The sequence below is a fragment of the Ictidomys tridecemlineatus genome, chromosome 12, assembly GCF_052094955.1.
Source record: "Ictidomys tridecemlineatus isolate mIctTri1 chromosome 12, mIctTri1.hap1, whole genome shotgun sequence".
In the NCBI taxonomy this organism is placed as follows: Eukaryota; Metazoa; Chordata; class Mammalia; order Rodentia; family Sciuridae; genus Ictidomys; species Ictidomys tridecemlineatus.
The window spans coordinates 63,554,652-63,571,657 of record NC_135488.1 but is presented as its reverse complement, the minus strand read 5'-3'; the positions used below and the strand labels follow the sequence as shown (position 1 = coordinate 63,571,657).

At 49.0% G+C, this 17,006-nt stretch overlaps 2 protein-coding genes and 1 long non-coding RNA gene across 6 annotated transcripts in view; 2 read left to right on the top strand and 1 right to left on the bottom strand.

Moving 5' to 3' along the window:
• The window catches only part of Cd207 (CD207 molecule), a 50,570-nt gene extending 43,376 nt beyond the window's left edge, over nucleotides 1–7,194 (bottom strand). Inside the window, exon 1 of one of the 4 annotated variants that reach the window (XM_078029047.1) lies at nucleotides 6,872–7,194. The gene's annotated coding sequence lies outside the window, so the exon portion shown is untranslated. Of the gene's footprint in view, nucleotides 1–4,961; nucleotides 5,853–6,871 lie in introns of those variants that run through there. The other 3 variants (XM_078029045.1, XM_078029048.1, XM_078029046.1) reach the window with 3 other exon arrangements.
• A 97-nt stretch (nucleotides 7,195–7,291) lies between these two features.
• Vax2 (ventral anterior homeobox 2) overlaps nucleotides 7,292–17,006 on the top strand; it is a 30,702-nt gene continuing 20,987 nt past the window's right edge. The window contains exon 1 of the mRNA XM_005322129.4: nucleotides 7,292–7,616. Within this exon, the coding sequence (XP_005322186.2) occupies nucleotides 7,370–7,616 (247 nt within the window). The 5' untranslated portion in view covers nucleotides 7,292–7,369. The remainder of the gene's footprint in view (nucleotides 7,617–17,006) is intronic.
• LOC144369349 (uncharacterized) lies at nucleotides 12,318–14,973 on the top strand. Its single transcript, XR_013428877.1, has 2 exons — nucleotides 12,318–13,965; nucleotides 14,826–14,973. It is a non-coding gene; the product is annotated as an uncharacterized LOC144369349 (long non-coding RNA).

The following is a 17,006-nucleotide window of genomic DNA, read 5'->3' as shown; positions in this document are numbered from 1 at the left end:
CAATCCCAGAGCCCCTTCTCAAGCTTCTAACTAGGGACCACTGTCCAACTTGAGAAGGGCAGAGGATGGAGCCAGGGCTGGGAGAGAACTCCATTCATACTCAGAGTGAAGTTAGAGAGTATGGAAGAGGTTTTCATCTTGGCAGAGCCTTGGGTCTTCACTGTTAGGTTTGAATGAACACCAACCAGCTATTATGTGACCTTGGCCTCGGTTTCCTCTTCTGCAAAATGGGCAACCCACCATCAATAGTCAAGGGACTATTTCACAAAATGGGGAGTCTGGCACAGCTTTAGGCACCTAGCCAGTACATCCCTGGCTAAAATCAGATGAAAACGTTTTGGGGATGAGAATAGGGGTTTTGTTTGTCAATAAAGGAAATATTTTTGGAAGATTCTCTATTGTTTTCATCTCTTAGTTCATGTAAATTCCATGTGGGTCAGATTATAATTTTGGGAAATGGCAAGTAAAAAGGGCCTTTCTCATCCTAATGGAGAGAGGGCTGGAACAGAAGAAAGGAAATAAAGAAGAGAATACGGAAAGAAGGAGGAAGGAGAGAACAATGGGTGAGCCCAGGACAGGCCACTGCGCTGGGGAGTTCTGAGGGGTGGAACAGACTGCCCAGGAAGGGATAGCAGAGCGGAGGGAGGAACATGGAAAACCAAAGGAGAAAAGGACACAGAGGGAGTAGGAGGAAGACTCCCAGAGACCTCTTCCAGGGAGGAGAGGAAGCAGAGACAGCTCTGGAAGGAATCTGACTGGAGAAAAGAGATCAACAAGTCAGGAGTCCCCTACCTCTCCTGCCTGCCTCCTCCCCCCACACCCCTGGCCAATGCCTCCACCTCCATTTCCTGAATCACCACATATTGACCATCTCCTGGCTTTTGCTCCAGCAGTTCCTGTCCCCCTGCGTGCACATACACACACACACACACACACACACACACACACACACACACACACTTGTCCCAATTCTGTAGATCTCAACCAGGCACTACCTAGGAGGCTTTTAAATATATGGGGCCCACTAGGAACCATTAGAAAGTTTGCAGAAAGTTGATAAAGAATTTTTTTCTAAGTTCCTAGATGATTTAATATGTGCTGGATATTAAAAAAAAAAAAAAAAAAAACCCTCCCTTCTTGCTTAAACTTCCCTGACCCTGTGTCAAGACCAAAGCTAAGGCAGATGTTATCTGCTTCTCCATACCTGCCTGATTAGGTACCTGGAAGGCTTTGTCAGACCTCACCTATCAGCATCAGTCCCTCCATTCTGTTCTTCTTTACAAACTTGCCTAGACTCATAGCCTCCCCCAGATAGACCTTGAATTACATCCCCAGCCTTTATGATAATAATAATTATTATAATTAAAATTTTTGAGACTGGGTCTTACCACCCAGGCTAGCCTTTAACTTTTGATTCTCCTTTCTCAGCCTCTCAGGATGTTGATATTACAGGCGTATGACACCATGTCCAGCAGTAGTGATCTCTTGAGATTCTCAGTCTCCCATCCACTCTCCTCATGTTCCTAAAGCCTAGAGCAGAATCTCCAGAGTCATTGATGTGCCTCAGTCATCTTGCATTAGCTAAAGAGAGACAGTGACTGAAATTATAGGCAGCTAGTTATCCAGGAGGGGCCTAATCACCAGAATTTGAGGAGCCTCACTATGATCCAGCACCTCTTCTTCCACCAGAAAGAACTGCCAGTGAGCTCACTGTTGAAACTGCCCTTCTTGGATCTCAGCACTCCTACTCCTCTCAGAAATAAACGCATTTGTATTGTTTTGCAAAAATAACAATGCCCATTGTAAAAAAAAAAAATCCCATTAGCAACCCATCTCCTTTTAAAATGTCAATAACCTCCTGTGATGGTTAGCATGCTAATACAGAAGTCTAGCTTCTAGGCAAGGGCTGGAGGTTGCAGAAAGAAAGAGGATATAGATCTTTTCTTTCATCTCTCTTGTGCTTCCTAAACTGTGTCAGAATTCCAACAGTGTCTCTTTCTGCTCACCCCAAGTACCTAGCACCTTTGCTGCAGAGGAATTCCCATTCTAGCTGTGATGGTGTTGGGAATTGAATTCTCTGGGGACAAAGCAATTGCTGCCCAAAGATCTCCCACTGACTTTTGGGAAGGAGAGAGGCATGGGGGAGACCCATACAGAAAGTAAGTGGAGCAGGGCAGAGAACTGGACCCTTCTGAGCCTCCAGGTAAGGGTGGGGAGGTTTACAGGCTGAGAAAACAAAAGATTAGAGAAATGTACAGATTGACAGAGATCCCAAGAAGGAGGACCAGAAGGCAGTGTGTGACCAGGAAGGCACCCCTGAGTCCTGGTATCAGGGTAGAGGGGCCTGCCTGGCCCCAGCCTCAGAAAGAGTCTAGAAGCAAGAAAAAAAGCTGGCTGGTCTGGGTCCAGGTTCAGGCCTGGAGAACTGGTCTGGTACACCTGTTAGAGCATCTTGAAGAATACAGACAAAAAAGAAGGGTCAGACACAGCTGGACTCGGTGACACAGGCTGTGATTCCAGCCATTCCAGGAGACTGAGGCAGAAGTGTAGGTTGGGGGCTAGCTTCAGCAACTGAGGGAGACCCTATCTCAATTAAAAAAAAAAAAACAGCTGAAGATGTAGATCAGTGGTAAAGCACTCCTGAGTTCCAATCTCCAGTACCAAAAGAGGGGGGCAGACACAGGTTCCCCCACAAACACATTAGGGATTGAACACAGGGGCTCTGGACCACTGAGCTACACCCCCAGCCTTTTTACTTTTGTTTTTGGTACCAGGGATTAAATCTAGGTGTGCTTATCACTGAGCTACATCCCAAACAGTTTTGTTTTTTTTTTTTTAACTTTGGGACAGTCTCACTAAGTTGCTGAGCCTGCGGGGGCTTCCCCTGCCTCAGCCTCCCTGGTCTCTGGGTATACAGGAATGCCCCCACCACACCAGGCTCAGGCACAGGCTCTGAGCACTTGACCGGGATGCAGAACTGAAGGCTGTGGCAGAAGCTATTGGGGAACTGGCATTGAAGGATTATTTGGCTCCAAAGAAAGGTAATGAATAACCCTTAAGAACCCAGGTAAGCTTTGTCTTCTGTCTGCCTCACACCCTCCTCACACATACCTTTTCTCCCCTAGCACCAGAACAGGCCTCACATTTCTCACCCTAGAGGGGTCTGGGAGGAAGGCTGATGTTATTTATCCATAGGCAACTGGGAGCAAGCGCCCAGCGTCAGGAAACCTGGGAAAGTTTTTTCCATCCGCCAAAAGGTGAGTAGGAGGTGGATGGATCCCTACCGGATGTTCTTCAAGAATGACCAGAACAGGCCCATGCCCTGTAGAGGCAGCTGGGATTATGATTCCAAGCAAGACAGACCAGAAAGGATGGCCACTTTCCCAAATTAGTCTGTTTCCTGGGGCTGGAGATACAGATCAGCTGGTAGAGTGCTTGCTTCACATGCACAAGGCCCTGGGTTTAATCCCCACCACCACAAAAAAAAAAAAAAAAAAAAAGAGGGATTGGGAATATAGCTCAGTTGATAGAGTGCTTGCCTGATTCTTGGAGAAACCCAGATCTAAGAGTTCTTTGAATGAAGCTGAAAGAAGGGGTGACCTTCCTGCGGACTCTTTCCCCACTCCTCTCCACTGACAGCAGAGGACCTGCTGTTATTCTGTATAAGGAATGCATGATGGTAGTGTCACCTGCCTCCCGTCCAGGGTTCAGGATGCAGCAACTGACTCCGGCCCTGAACCTGTTCCTCCCGCAAGAGGAAGCTCACTATTTCCTCCAGAGCGGTGAAACTAATATCCGTCATTGTGCTGTACTGTGCTGTATGTATCAGGCTGCAGCGGTTGTCTGGAACCATGGAAGGACTACACTGGAGTTTCAATAGGGCAGAGCCACTGAGTTTAGGTCATTGCCCTGCCCCTTACCTGCTGGGATCCTCTTCCCACCTCCCTCATATTCAGGTTCCTCAGTCGATTTCCAAAAAATTAGAGGAGGCAGAGATTTCCAAAAAATTAGAGGAGGCAGAGGCCGTAGGAAATTCTCTCGGAGTCCCTAGGGTCTTGGCCAGATTGGGATGTCAGTGAGACTGATCACGAAGGCGAGATCAGTAAACTTAGGACACTGGTTCTCTGGTCCCAACCAGAAATTCCCATCCCAGCAAATTCGATCCAAACGGACTCAACGCCTCCAATTCTGCGTCTCTCTTACGCTAGACAGCTGGGGACCCCAGAGCCAGACGTCGCTTCAAGGTGGGCGCCCCAGCCACGTCATATTCAGAAGAGACAGACATCATTCCACAACCCACTACCTGGCCCTCCGCTCAGCCAGACGCACCACCTAGCCAAGAGGCCATATCCTGGTACAAGGGCACTAAGCCTTGCTGATCCAGGACCAGCAGGAGGTACGGCGGAAGGACGCTGTCTCCCGGAATAGAAGGACGCGCTAGTGGGAACTCTGTGACCGCGCACAGCCAGCCTCCTGGGTAAGGAGCTGGGACTTAAGGGTAGCGAGCCCGGGAAATCGTAGGGGAGGCCCGAGCGGCCTGGAGTTGGAAAGCCTGGGTTCAAGCGTCTGCCCAGATTCCAACCTCGGCCTGAGGTCTCCGTTAGGGGTGCTGCTTGGAGAGGAGACCCAGTCCCCACCCCACATCGGTACGCTACTCTGCACAGAAGCCCTGACTTCCTCATCAGATTCCTGTGCGCACTGGGCTGCCCAGGCCTTCGGGGAAGAAAGAACCGAAATTTCTGCTGAGGCCGAATTCCATACCACGTAAAACGAACAAGAGAAAAGGCAGAATAAAGGGCGCGGGAGAAAGGAGTCTGGGAACTCCCAAGACAACACCAGCGGGCCTGGCAGAGTTTCCCCACAACCAGTGACTGGAAGCTGTTGGAACCTCCCAGGTTCTGGCTTCGCAGGACTAGACCCCGGAGGCCACCAGCCTCTCCCGAGAGAATGGCCCTACTCACCAGTGAGTGAGCTCAGAAACTCAGCCATGGACCCCAGAAAAGCACGCTGGAATGGATCTCTGAGTCGGAAAACTGCCATTGGTGAAATAAAAAATGAAGACGGTGGAAACAGAACCTCCCAGAGTCCAGCAGGTGCTGTTCCACTTGTGTTTGCACAGAAACCCAGGCCTCTGTGTGGCAGGAGGAATGTGAGGTCTGGGGGTGGGGAGATGATGTTGAGTGCTTTCTGTTTGTGATTGAATTCTATGTTGGACACATCTTACTTGGATAAAAATAAATATACTTGAAAACCAGAGAGGAGAAATGCTGGAGTGCAGAGTGGAGGTGGCTATCAGATAAGATGGCCAGCATCCGACTGGGGGAGGGGGTGGTGCTGGCCCTGGTGGGGGTCCTAGAGGAGCTTGGCTACCTTCTAGGGGCCAGGCGAGGAGGGGCCCAGTGCAGGGCTCACAGCACGTAAGCTGCAGGAATCCCCTTCAGCCAAGCTTGATTTGGCTGGGTCACACTTCCCCCAGAGCCATTCTGTAATTCAATAAACTTCCTTTCTCACCTGTTTTCCCTACACTCCAACAACCAGGTTCCCTGGACTTACAACTCTCAGCTCTTACAATTAGTCCACATTGTTCTCCCACTGCACACAACTGCCACCTATTCTGGGCCCAATACCCCTTCTGCAATCACCCACTCATATAACTTGTGGCTGTATTTCCTTCTTCTCTTCCTCTTTTCCTTCCTCCTTCACTCTCTCCTGTCTTTTTTCCATTAGTATTGACCAGCAAGCCTTCTCCTCTGTCTTCTTTACCCTCCTCTCTTCCTAGGTCCCAAATTCTTAAAGAAGTCATTGAGAATCTCCCAATTAAGTAACTGGTGAGCCCCCACCCACCTCTCTTTTGACTAGGGCCACCTGGAATTGGACACGTACACACACACACACACACACACACACACACACAATGGCTCATATGCACACTACAAACACACTGTGCTTACCCCTCACAGGAGTCACGGAGGCACTCAGCCTTGCCACAAATACACCAAGGAATCCACAGCCTCACTCTCACCAGATCCTGGTACATACCGAAACACCTTTGCTAGTATTTAGCATCTGACACTCCAGCATTTCAGAGAAGGCTAAGAACTTCTGAGCTTAGAGCATTTGGGGGATGGGGCACAGCCCCTATGGCACACACATATTTGCACGCACACCTTCCCTGGGCATTCTTTCTTTCTTGCCCCTTTCTGAGTCAAAGAAAGGGAAATCCGGGCTGGCACCTCCTGGCACTGTCTAGAGTGAAGATAAACTCGAAAATACTGCCCACGTGGACGTCTCAGAAAGCCAAGTGCTGTGCCCAGGGACCCTCAATGCCCAGCTTTTCATAGCCAGATCCTCCCCGGCTCTATCCTCGCCCACCTCGGGTCCCACGCTGCTTGCCCGCATCCCAGCTGGGACTGGGTCCCAGGAGGCTGGATGCAGAGCAAGGAGCAGGGGGAGCTTCGCAAGAGAAAGCGAAAGGAAATGCACAAGGAGTTCTATCTCTGTTTCTAGGTGCAGTTCTCTTGAGCAAAACTCCCAGAGGTTTAGGGGAGACGGGACGTTTGCTGCCTGCCAAGATCTCAGTCTCACTCTTGACTCCGGGACCTGGCTGTCTGTTCACACGTCACCCCTCCCTTACTTACAAACACATACACACCCCAGGGTGCGGGTGTATCGGTCTTCTCCTGGCCCCATCCTCCCAGGCTCATTTACACCAGGAGAGCTCTTGCTCTCCTAGAAGGGCAGGAAGGGGCTTGTGTTCTGTGTTCATGCGTGTAAGTGTGGGTATGAATCTGCAGAGAGGCGCACTGAACCCCCGGCCTGCGGCCCTGTCTCCACCCCACCCGACCCCGCCAAGCGCTCGAGCAAGTCCAACCTCCAGTTCTCTGCTCAATCTCGCCTGGGTCGCCTTCCTCGCGCACTTTGGTTATTGATCCAGCTGAACCGGCGGGAGCGCGGAACTGCGCTTCCCTAGGGACGAAGAGAGTGGGGAGGGGAGTAGACTAAGGGGGTAGTGAGGGGAGGTTGATAAACTTTAGGAGAAGGGTGTAGGGTGTTCCTCAGAACCCCAAGGCAGACCCAGCCTCCCTCTGCCGGGCTACGAGCAAGACAGAACTAGGGGTGGAAGAGTGGGGTCACCACCCCCTCCCCCTCCTCGTCCCCTCTCCGCCTCCCGCAAGGCGCAGAGCCCCAATGAGCCACCGAGAGCCCGAGAACCCTGACTCCTGCCCAATCAGCAGGGAGGGGAGGAGCAGCCAGCCAGGGGCGGAGCGGACGGAAGAGCTGTAGGGAGGGGGGCGCGAGGGGCGGGGAGCCGCGGGCTCGGCCAGCCCAGGCGGGCTAGGCTGCCGCGAAGGCGGCAGTGGCGGCCGACATGGGCGATGGGGGCGCGGAGCGCGACCGCGGCCCTGCACGCCGGGCGGAGTCTGGTAGCGGCAGTGGGCGCAACGGGGATCTTAGCGGAGCGGTGGAGTTGCAAGCTGACGGGGGTGGCGGAAGCCCAAAAGAGGTTGCCGGGACCTCGGCCTCCAGCCCTGCGGGCTCCAAGGAGGGCAGCGCAGACAGTGATGGGCAGTCCGGGCCCGGCGAGGCGGACCACTGCCGCCGCATCCTGGTACGAGGTAAGACGACAGCCCAGGACTCTGGTCCACTGGGCTCGTACCCTATCCCTATCAGGGTCTCCGACTTTCCTGACGCCTCCACCTTCCAATTCATATATTCATTCATTCATCATCCAGCCTTTCTTCAGCAAATATTATTTTGAGCGTCTATTGTGTGCTGGACACTGAGCTGAGTGCAAGGGACAAAGCAGCGAATGGAAGAAGTCCCCGTTTCTCCGCCTTACTGTTCTCATTTTCTTGGCCCGGCCCCTCTCTCTAGGCCCATCCCGGTTGGTTACTGTGGTGGAGACAGAAATGAGTCTGGGGAGCAGGATGCTGAGAGCCGGGTTCTTGTCCCGTGTCCCTTAGGGCAAGTACGGAGAAAAGCATCACATGCGCTCTGCAGGGACAGGACGTGGGGGGAAACCAGAGTGGACAACCGCGTGAGGAAGAGGCCCGGGCTCCGCTAAGCTGCAGTACTTCCTCTCCTCCTGCCCAGCCTTGTCTCCCATCCCCGGCAATAGGGATCCTGAGGAGTTGCTCCCGGGAGAGGGCACCGCTCTCTGGGGGTGGCGCGCGCCGTGCTCGCCAGCCTGTGCTTTGCTGTTCGGGTTCCCACTTCCTAGCGGCGCCAGGGCCCAGCTGGCTCTCGGCGCCGCCTTCCCCCGCCTTGCCTTTTGCCTTGCCGCTCGCTCTCCTGTCTTCTTTCCCGGCCATTTCTCAGCGCGGAACTCGCCTTCCCAGCACTCTCTTCCTGCAAGCGCCCAGGGAGGCCGAGGCTCCCAGGCCCCCAAAGCCAGTCTTTTACGTAGCTGAGCGGTCTGCTTTCACTTGATCTGGGCCTCGCCCATTGAGAAGGGAGGAGAAAGGAGTCTCTAGGGTCTTACCCCCAGCCGGTCCCCAGGCCTCGGCCGGAGGCTGCAGTCGGCTGCCGCTGGCCATCCCGGAGTCCGCTTTCGCGGGTAACCGCTCGCCAGAGCTCCATCTTCGGATCGCTAGCTCAGCTTCCTTTCGCTGCCTCTTCCCATCTTCTTCTTCCTGAGTACCTATCCTAGAAGCCACCGGGCCTCTGGAGGGGACTGGCCAGAGCCGATTTCCTCCTTCTCCTGAAGATCTGAGTTTATCAAATCTGAGCTCTAGCCGGTCGCCACCAGAGGCCCGTAGGCTTTCAGGACTAGGGTATAGCAGGGAGGCACTCTCACAAGAAGGTAAGGGACAACCTTCTTCAGCATAACCGCAGGGATCTTGGTTTGGGAAATACTACTGTGACCTGGTGTGGTCACCAGGATATTAGGTGGCACTGCTGCTCTGGGCTCAGGCTTGAATCAAGGCAATACACCATCAGGTATTCCAGCAGGTGAGTGGACCTGTTGGGCACCTGGGATTAAATTAGATTCCATTCTATAGGCTGTGGGATATCCATAGTGCAACGTGTGAACGGTCAGTTTGGTTTCATTAAGGAAATCTGTAGGGCCTCCAGAGATGGAGAAACTGAGTCCTACCAGACCCACACACTACCTCATCACATCACACCTCATCATGGGTGGGTATTTCCTTTTGCCAAGACAATTGTGAATACTGAGCTCTACCACCTTCTCCATTCTATTAGCATGATGTATAGAACCAATAAATTTTCTGGGCACATGTAAATGAAATAGCTGCCAGCTGTAGACTTTTAGAAGGTGGGAGTCAAAAATGACCCTCCACCCTGTTAGGCGGAGCCTTCTAAACCAGAGAGACATAGAATCTCCCTATATGCAGGGCAGCCTGTGCACATCTTCAAGGGGTATACTTTTATAAATGTATATACACATAGCAATGCCATTATATTTATAAAAATATAGTGAAAATATTAAATATAAAACACAGAGGATCTATTTAGACACATAACGGAGATAAAAGGCAAATCAAACCTTCATAAATCTCTTTTGCCCTTCCCCATTTAATGATGAGGAGGTGATTATAGACCTGAAATGACCAGGATGTCATTTACCACTAATCCCTCCTTGTCAGGGTCACCTGTGTCAGTCACTGGCAGCCCCTGTGGTCAGGGTGGGGTTTTATTAAGTGAAACAGCTCTGGTTCTGGCAAAAGGAAGTCCACAGTGCCTTGGCTACAGAATGACTCTTCCTCCCATAGACCCTAAGTGCATTTTTTCCTTGACCTCTGAGGATACATTCTCCCAAAGTAAAGGAAGGAGGGCTGGGAATGAAATACAGTGGCAGAGAGATTGTCTAGCATGCCGGAGGCCCTGGGTTCAGTGCAGAATACAAAATAATAATAATAATAATAAAGGAAGATCTTAGCCTTTTCAGCCTGGGTTACTATTGAAGTTGGGTCACACTCCCTCTGAATCTTTTCAGATTCCTTTTCATTGTGCATTCCCCTTCTTGAGGACCCACCCCAGGGCAATAGATTGTTGAAGGAGTCTTCAGCACTGGGCAGTAGGAGGACAGTCTGGGTAGCAGAATTATGCAAAGTTCATTTAGAATACTGGCTTTACAACCCTTTGATTCTGAACAACTTCCTTTGTCTTTGTGCCTATTTCCTCATCTGTACAAACGGATGAATAGCCCTTACCTTGAAAGGCTTGCTAAGTTTCCGAGGTGCTCTCAGTAAAACTGGAAACACCCAGCATCCTCTCTTAAAATACTTGCTGAAGGAAGAAGGGGGGATTAACTCCAGGTGCAGGTGACCCACAAGCCATTTCTAATGGGTTGGACAATGGACCTATGTGTAGGAGACCTCTTCCAACTAACCGGTCCCCCAGCCCTTGCCCAATGGGGTCCTCTGTGGCTCTGGGCCCAGGTTGTATTGGAAAGCGAGCAATCCAGGGGTCAAAAATTGGCTGGTGGTAAAGAAGAATCAGCTCCACTTTGCAGACCCCAGAGGGCGGTTGGTCCTCCCCAGTTCCCTTGGTGGGACCAGCTTGCCCAATGACTCCAGCCTCTGGATGCCTCTGTGAATATAGGGAGGCTGACTGTTCTTCCTACCCTGCCTCAAAATGGAGGCTGCTTCTCGCCACACAAACGCACAAGCATGGCGTTGGTGCATAACTGGCACATCGCATGCTTCACCTCAGGACTCCGTGAAGCTTCCACCCAGACCTACAGCCCCGCCGCTCCACACCTCGTAAGCATAGCCTCTCGTCTGCTGAAGGATCTTTTTGTTTTATATTTGGAAAGGGCACACCAACCGCCCATGGGAGGCGCATAGAAGAAAGAGGCCTCCCCAAGCCGTAGCTCTAAAGCGTGAGCGTGGTTCTAAAGCGGCCAGCTGTGCACTCGCCTTTTCGTTGTAGCCGGGATCCCTATAGAAGACAAGGCCCAACTCTAAACCACAATTCCCCCGCAACCATGCACCCTCCCACGCGCTCACTCCGACGTGACTACGTTCTTTCCACATTAATCCAGATATAAATTCAATAGCTCATCTTGATAGATCCGAGAATGCGCATCCGTATTTTTAAGGACAACAGTTTGGCAGTGGCACTGGCTCACCCAAGGCGACCCTCGGGTCTAGACGCCAGTCTGTGGGTCTGGAAACTCCATTCAAGAAGCATCTTCCAAGCCCCTTCTTCTGGAAGCAGGAGGGCGGGATAATGGCAGGATCCGTGACTCATCCATCCATCTATCCATCAGTGCTAGTGCGCTGGTCCTGGCGCAGGGTGCTGGGGTGGGGGGAAGGGGCGCGAAGCCAAGCCTCTGGCTTGGACTGGACAATTCCCGCGATGCTGGTGTTGAGAGAAAGGAGGATCAACCTTAGTGGGGTCTGCTCCCCAGGAGAGTCCTCAGGCAATCTGGAATCGCGTTCCAAAACACCAAACAATGGCGTGCACCCGGCGGAGCCCTACCTCCCTCAGACTAGGCCAAAAGCTCCAATCAAGGGGTTTAAGAGGCTCTGGCTGGGAGCTGACTGCGGAATCTGACGCCTCTCGTCAGCAGCCAAGTCTGGGCTCAGCCCCGCCGGGCATCACTCGATTTCCACTTGAAATCCTGGCGGCCACTAGGCCTAGGGATACTGTGCTCCGGGCTGCAGGCCTAGTCCTGAGGAGCAGGCGTTTGGGCAACAAAGATGGAGGTCAGTGACATTTGGAAAGAGCACCAAGCTGCCAGTCCGGGCATGGAGGCCTCCGCGGACCGCGGGACCTTACTCTCAAATCTGAGTCTGTTGATAGATCCGATAACCCAGGCCAGACGCCAGGGAGGGTTTGAAAGATTTAAACAGCTTATGCAGAGGACCATACTTAGGAATTCTTATATTTGTTTTTATTTTTATCTTTTAGTGTTTGGGGAGGGTATCAAGTTTATTTTTTTTATAATTTTCTTGGAGTCGCTTTGTTTTTCATTTTTATCAGAACACTAGCATTTGGGTCTTTATTTTCCCCCTTTATAGGCTCACGATCCTCTCCCCACGCCCAATCCCCACCCTACCCCACCCCCACACGCAAAAGAAGCAGATCGCAGCCAAATGCATCTTGTTGGTGGGTCTTTTCTTTTTCTGCCCAGGCTTCATTTTTCCCGGAACCGCGCAGAGGGGGTTGGGGAGTTGGATGGCTCTTCTCTCGCGCTATGTCTGCCTCTACGTAGTAGTCATCTCTCTCTCTCTCTCTCTCTCTCTCTCTCTCTCTCTCTCTCTCTCTCTCTCTCTCACACACACACACACACACACACACACACACACACACACAACACACACACACAACACACACACACACACACACACACACACACACACACACACACACACCATCTAGGTAGCCCCAGATGGCTCTGGAGAGAGTGGGTATCTGGGACAGAGAAGAAAGAGGGGATGACAGGGGCGGGCATCCCGGGGCGTCTGTGTACCCGGTTCAAGTCTTACTCTTTGGTACTCTCTGGAAGGAGAGAGGGCATCTACGCTTAAATCAGGCCCAGGCGCCATTTCCTCAACTATCCCCTGGCCCCAAGTCCCCCGCTGGTTGGTAAATTTTAAAAATTCGATTTTAACTTTGGGAAGCGTGGCCTGGGGGAACATATACATTTTGCCTTCTACTTCCTGTTCTTAGTATAAAATAATGGTTGACCTTTGATAGTCCTCAGAGAGTTAGTAATCAGTCAGTTCCCCGGTTGTGCATCCGCTGGTTCGGTCCCCCAGTTTGAGATGCTCTGATAAGAAGGAGAATGAATGAGCTTGCCCTGGAATCTCTCCAGACCCAGGGTAACCTAGGTGCCTGGCTACCCCATCCGGCGGGGCGGGTACAGGGGTCTCCTCCTCCCGGATTCTCTGGCTGTCGGAAGCCTGGTGTGGCCTGGTGGCATGGGGCACTGCAGAAAGTGGTGGCAGCAGGCAAGCGGGGGTCTGTCCTGTACAACTACGTGTGGGCACACCCTGTAAAGTCAAGGCCGCGCTCCGGGAGGAAAGGTTGGGAGAAAAGGGCGTTGTAAGGCTCTAGTGGAAGCTTGCAAAAGCCTGGGGACCCCTCGAATCATCTCTTTCTAGTTGACTTATTCTACAAACATAAATGTGCACCTACTGTGTGCCGGACTGATTCTAGTTACCCTACACAGATACTGACTTGGTCTAGGGGACCTGCGTGGCTCCTGACCTGTCCCCGCAGCCGACCAGGGAAAAGCCCGGCGCTGAAGTCAAGAGTGTCCGGAGCCAGTTTCCCCGCGAGGGGACCAAGTGGGAGGTGGACTCTGTGTCTGCCAAAGCCATGCGATTTCCTTACATGTGTTCTTAGCATGCAGTAGTCATTCAAGTACTTGTCGAATAAATGAAAGGAGAGGAAATCATCAACATCACGTATTTCCCTAGGTGTGAAGTGGCCAGCGCCCTTACATGAGACTATCTTTATATGAAACGGCGATAATTGGAGCACACAATGTAATTGTTAAAATATAAAATTGATAACACCTTATATTTAGAATTTTGTTTGTTTAATTTGAAACTTTGGGAACCACTGAAACACAAAACCTGAAAAACCTTAATCTTCCTCCCCGCCCCCCACAGTAGTTAGCCCTCCAGGGCTGGGAAGGTCGTTTAGAGGTCGGGTGGGACTGGAGCACCTGGGAAGGGCAGGGTCGCCTTCCGCTGGAGCTGAAGTTCTCTTGCCCCGGCAAAAGTAACCACAGAATAGAGAGAAATAGCTGGATTAATCGCGTCCTTGCTTCCTCCAACTCACACCACGCAGCCCACCACTGAAAAAGCCCGGCAACTGAAGCTACGGTTTCTCTGTGTTTTGCTAAATTAAGCACTGACCCCTCCCAGGCTCCTCCATCCTTGGCCGCCCATCGTGTCCTCCCGCGCAGCCTGCCAGCCTGGGTGTGGCGAAGGAGACCCCCTGATGTCCAGTTTCAGGACCGGACTAAGCTTAAAATATAAAAACGTAGGTAGAGGATTTAAATTTTAAAAAGTAATAAGTGCTCACCCTGGCGCGATGGCGCACGTGGGTGTTCCCAGCAGTATACTAGGGAGGCTGAGGCGGGAGGATCGCGAATTAGAGAATTGCCTGGGCAATTTAATGAGTCTCTGATCAAAATAAAAATGGGTGGGTATGTAGCTCCGTGGTAGAGCGCTCCTGGGTCCAATCCCCAGAAGCGGGCGAGGCTTTGGGAATAATACCTACTGCATACAAAAACAAAACCAGAGGCGTTAGGAGGCTCCCAGAAATAGCCACCATTCAGGTGTGTCTTTCCATGCGAGGTTTCCACGCTCATATACAAGCATAAATAAAAGCAAAATCATGTCCTATAGGCTGTTTTTCAGCTTACCTTAAAAAAAAAAAAGGTAAGTTTTTATATGAGCATGGAAAACCCAGTTCATGCTGTCCCATACTGTAAATTTTCCCTTGGTTGGAGAAAGTTTAATTTCCTCTGGAAGAACCTTAATTGTTTTTCCTCAACATGAACACTGTGAAATGAATTTCCAAATCAAGGGGTTTTGTGCCTTTCCTGAATGGATTCATAAGTTCCTAGCAGTGTTACTGCTGCTTCATAAAGTTTACAGGACAATTTGAGCAACATTTTCATTTAATTGTAAAACAGGAAATTAACTGATCAAAACTTTTTAAAGTATAAAGTGAAAAACCTCTCCTGTCCTCTCCAGTTCCTGCACCACTCAAAGGCAGCCATTTTTTATCGCTAATATGTTCTAGATTATTTTTTATGCGTATGCAAGTCAATGTGGCTGTATTATTTCTTTCTTACAATATATCTTGGGTCTTAACTTCTTGTTTGTTTTTTACAGATGCATAGTATTCTCTTTATGTGGACTGGATGGACCATAATGTATGTGATGTAACTTTTGCCCCATTGGTGGACATTTAGCTTTTTTTCTTACTTGTTGATATTATTTATAATGCTGCAATAAATAAACTTATTCCTGTTCACTTCCACATGTATGTGTATATCTATCAGAAAGTTCCTAAAAGTGAGTTATTGGGTCAAAAGTTATCTGTATTTTTAATTCGGGAGGTATTAAATTGCCCTCCGTCAGACTTAGTGATTTACACTCCTTACCAACATTGCCTGAAAATGCCCATTTGTCCCAATCTTGCCCACCCAGTTCCCAATTTACATCTTGATAGATACTTTCAGATTATTCTGAAATAATAAATAAGTTCAGTAATTTATACCACAAATTCTATATCTTTTCACCTTTGTCATCCTTAGAGGTGATAAATATTAACTCACTGGCATGTTCATTTTACTTCTTTGATAGTGAAGTTGACCATCTTTTCATGTTTATTAGCCAGATGTATTTCTTCGCTGTTATACACTAATTCATTTCCTTTGACTAATTTTAATTTTCAAATACGTTTTCTTTTTTGATCGGTAGATATTATGTATTATGGATAGTATCCCATTGCTCTCAAAATGTGTTGCGAAAGTTTTAATTATAATTTGTCTTTTAATTTTGTTCATATCTTTTGTTTTCTGAAGTATAAATTATATTTTTAATTATAAAGCAGTTCATGATGTTTTGCTATATAAGGTTAGGTAGAAAGTTCCTAATTTTCCTCACATAATACACTTTCTTTTCTTTTTTTTTTTTTTCTTTTTTGGTGGTGGTGCCTGGGATTGAACCCAGGGCCTTGTGCATGTGAGACAAACACTCTACTAACTGAGCTATATTCCCAGCCAGCATAATACAATTTCACTTCCAGATTTTATCTCCCAAACTTTCCCTACTATTGAAAAATATAAATATATAAGTTATGTATTGCAAAAAAGTATCTTTTTGCAAATTGCTTTTTTCATTTAATATATATTGTAGAACTATTTTCATCTAAAATTGCTTCCTTCTTTCAAAAAGCTACATAGTATTCTATTATGTAGCTATCATATAATTTATTTAACCAGTCCTCCATTAATGGTTATTTAGGTTGGGTCTCCTTTTTCACTATTATACAAATAATGCCATAGTGAACATCTTTATATCTTAATAAATGAGCTTTAAAATTTTCACTTATGAAACATTTGGAAAATGTAAAAGTGTAGAATATTTTATTACATTTAAGAATAATTGTTCTTTTTTTCCTTTTTATTCTTTCTTTTTTTTTTTTTTTTTGGCTATGACAAAACTATTGTAGTTAAGCTTTTTTTCTCTTATTGTTATTGGGGACAGTGATGGGGTTTGAATCCAGGATCCTGTACGTGCTAAGCAAATACTCTACCACTAAGCTGCATCCTCAGTTCTATAGTTAAATTTCTTAAGAGTCTTTTAAAATAGACATATATTTAGATATTTATAGGTAAAATCATATTATTTCTGTTTAAAATTATGACAGTGCAGAAAAAAAGTAAGATTGTTCCTGAGTTTAAAATAGTTGAAGTTGGGGGAGAAGTATATCTGAACTTAATTGCTGAGGGCCATTACCAAGTAGGAATGACGCATCAAAATTTCCTTGCCAAGCGTACCCCATGCTGCTTAGAGGACATTCGATGGGACATTGCATGCATGCTTTAATAAGGTGACCTTGCTCAAGGACCAAGGCGGATCCGGGTTTAGAGCTGATCAGGTTTGAGGAAGTAACCGGCTCCTTGAGTTTAAGGAGTTGCCAGTTTAAGATAATGGGTTTTAGGGAAGTTGGAAGTTGAAGATTATTGCTGGGATTAGGGTGTTCCTGCTGCTTGTTCCCGTTGAGTTCTCGTGAGATTAAAAATGGGATTTGGAGAGAGCCTCGGGGAGTAGGTGAATTGTGCGGGAGACGGCAGAACGCGATTGCCCCTGAACCTGTGTGGAGGTGGTGTGGGAGCTGGAATAAAGAATTGCTGTTTGAACCTACAAAGGTGTGTGGTGGCTCGTGATTCTGGTGCCAAGCTTCCCTAAAACCCATTATCTTAAACTGGCAACGCCTTAAACTCAAGGAGCCGGTTACTTCCTCAAACCTGATCAGCTCTAAACCCGGATCCGCCTTGGTCCTTG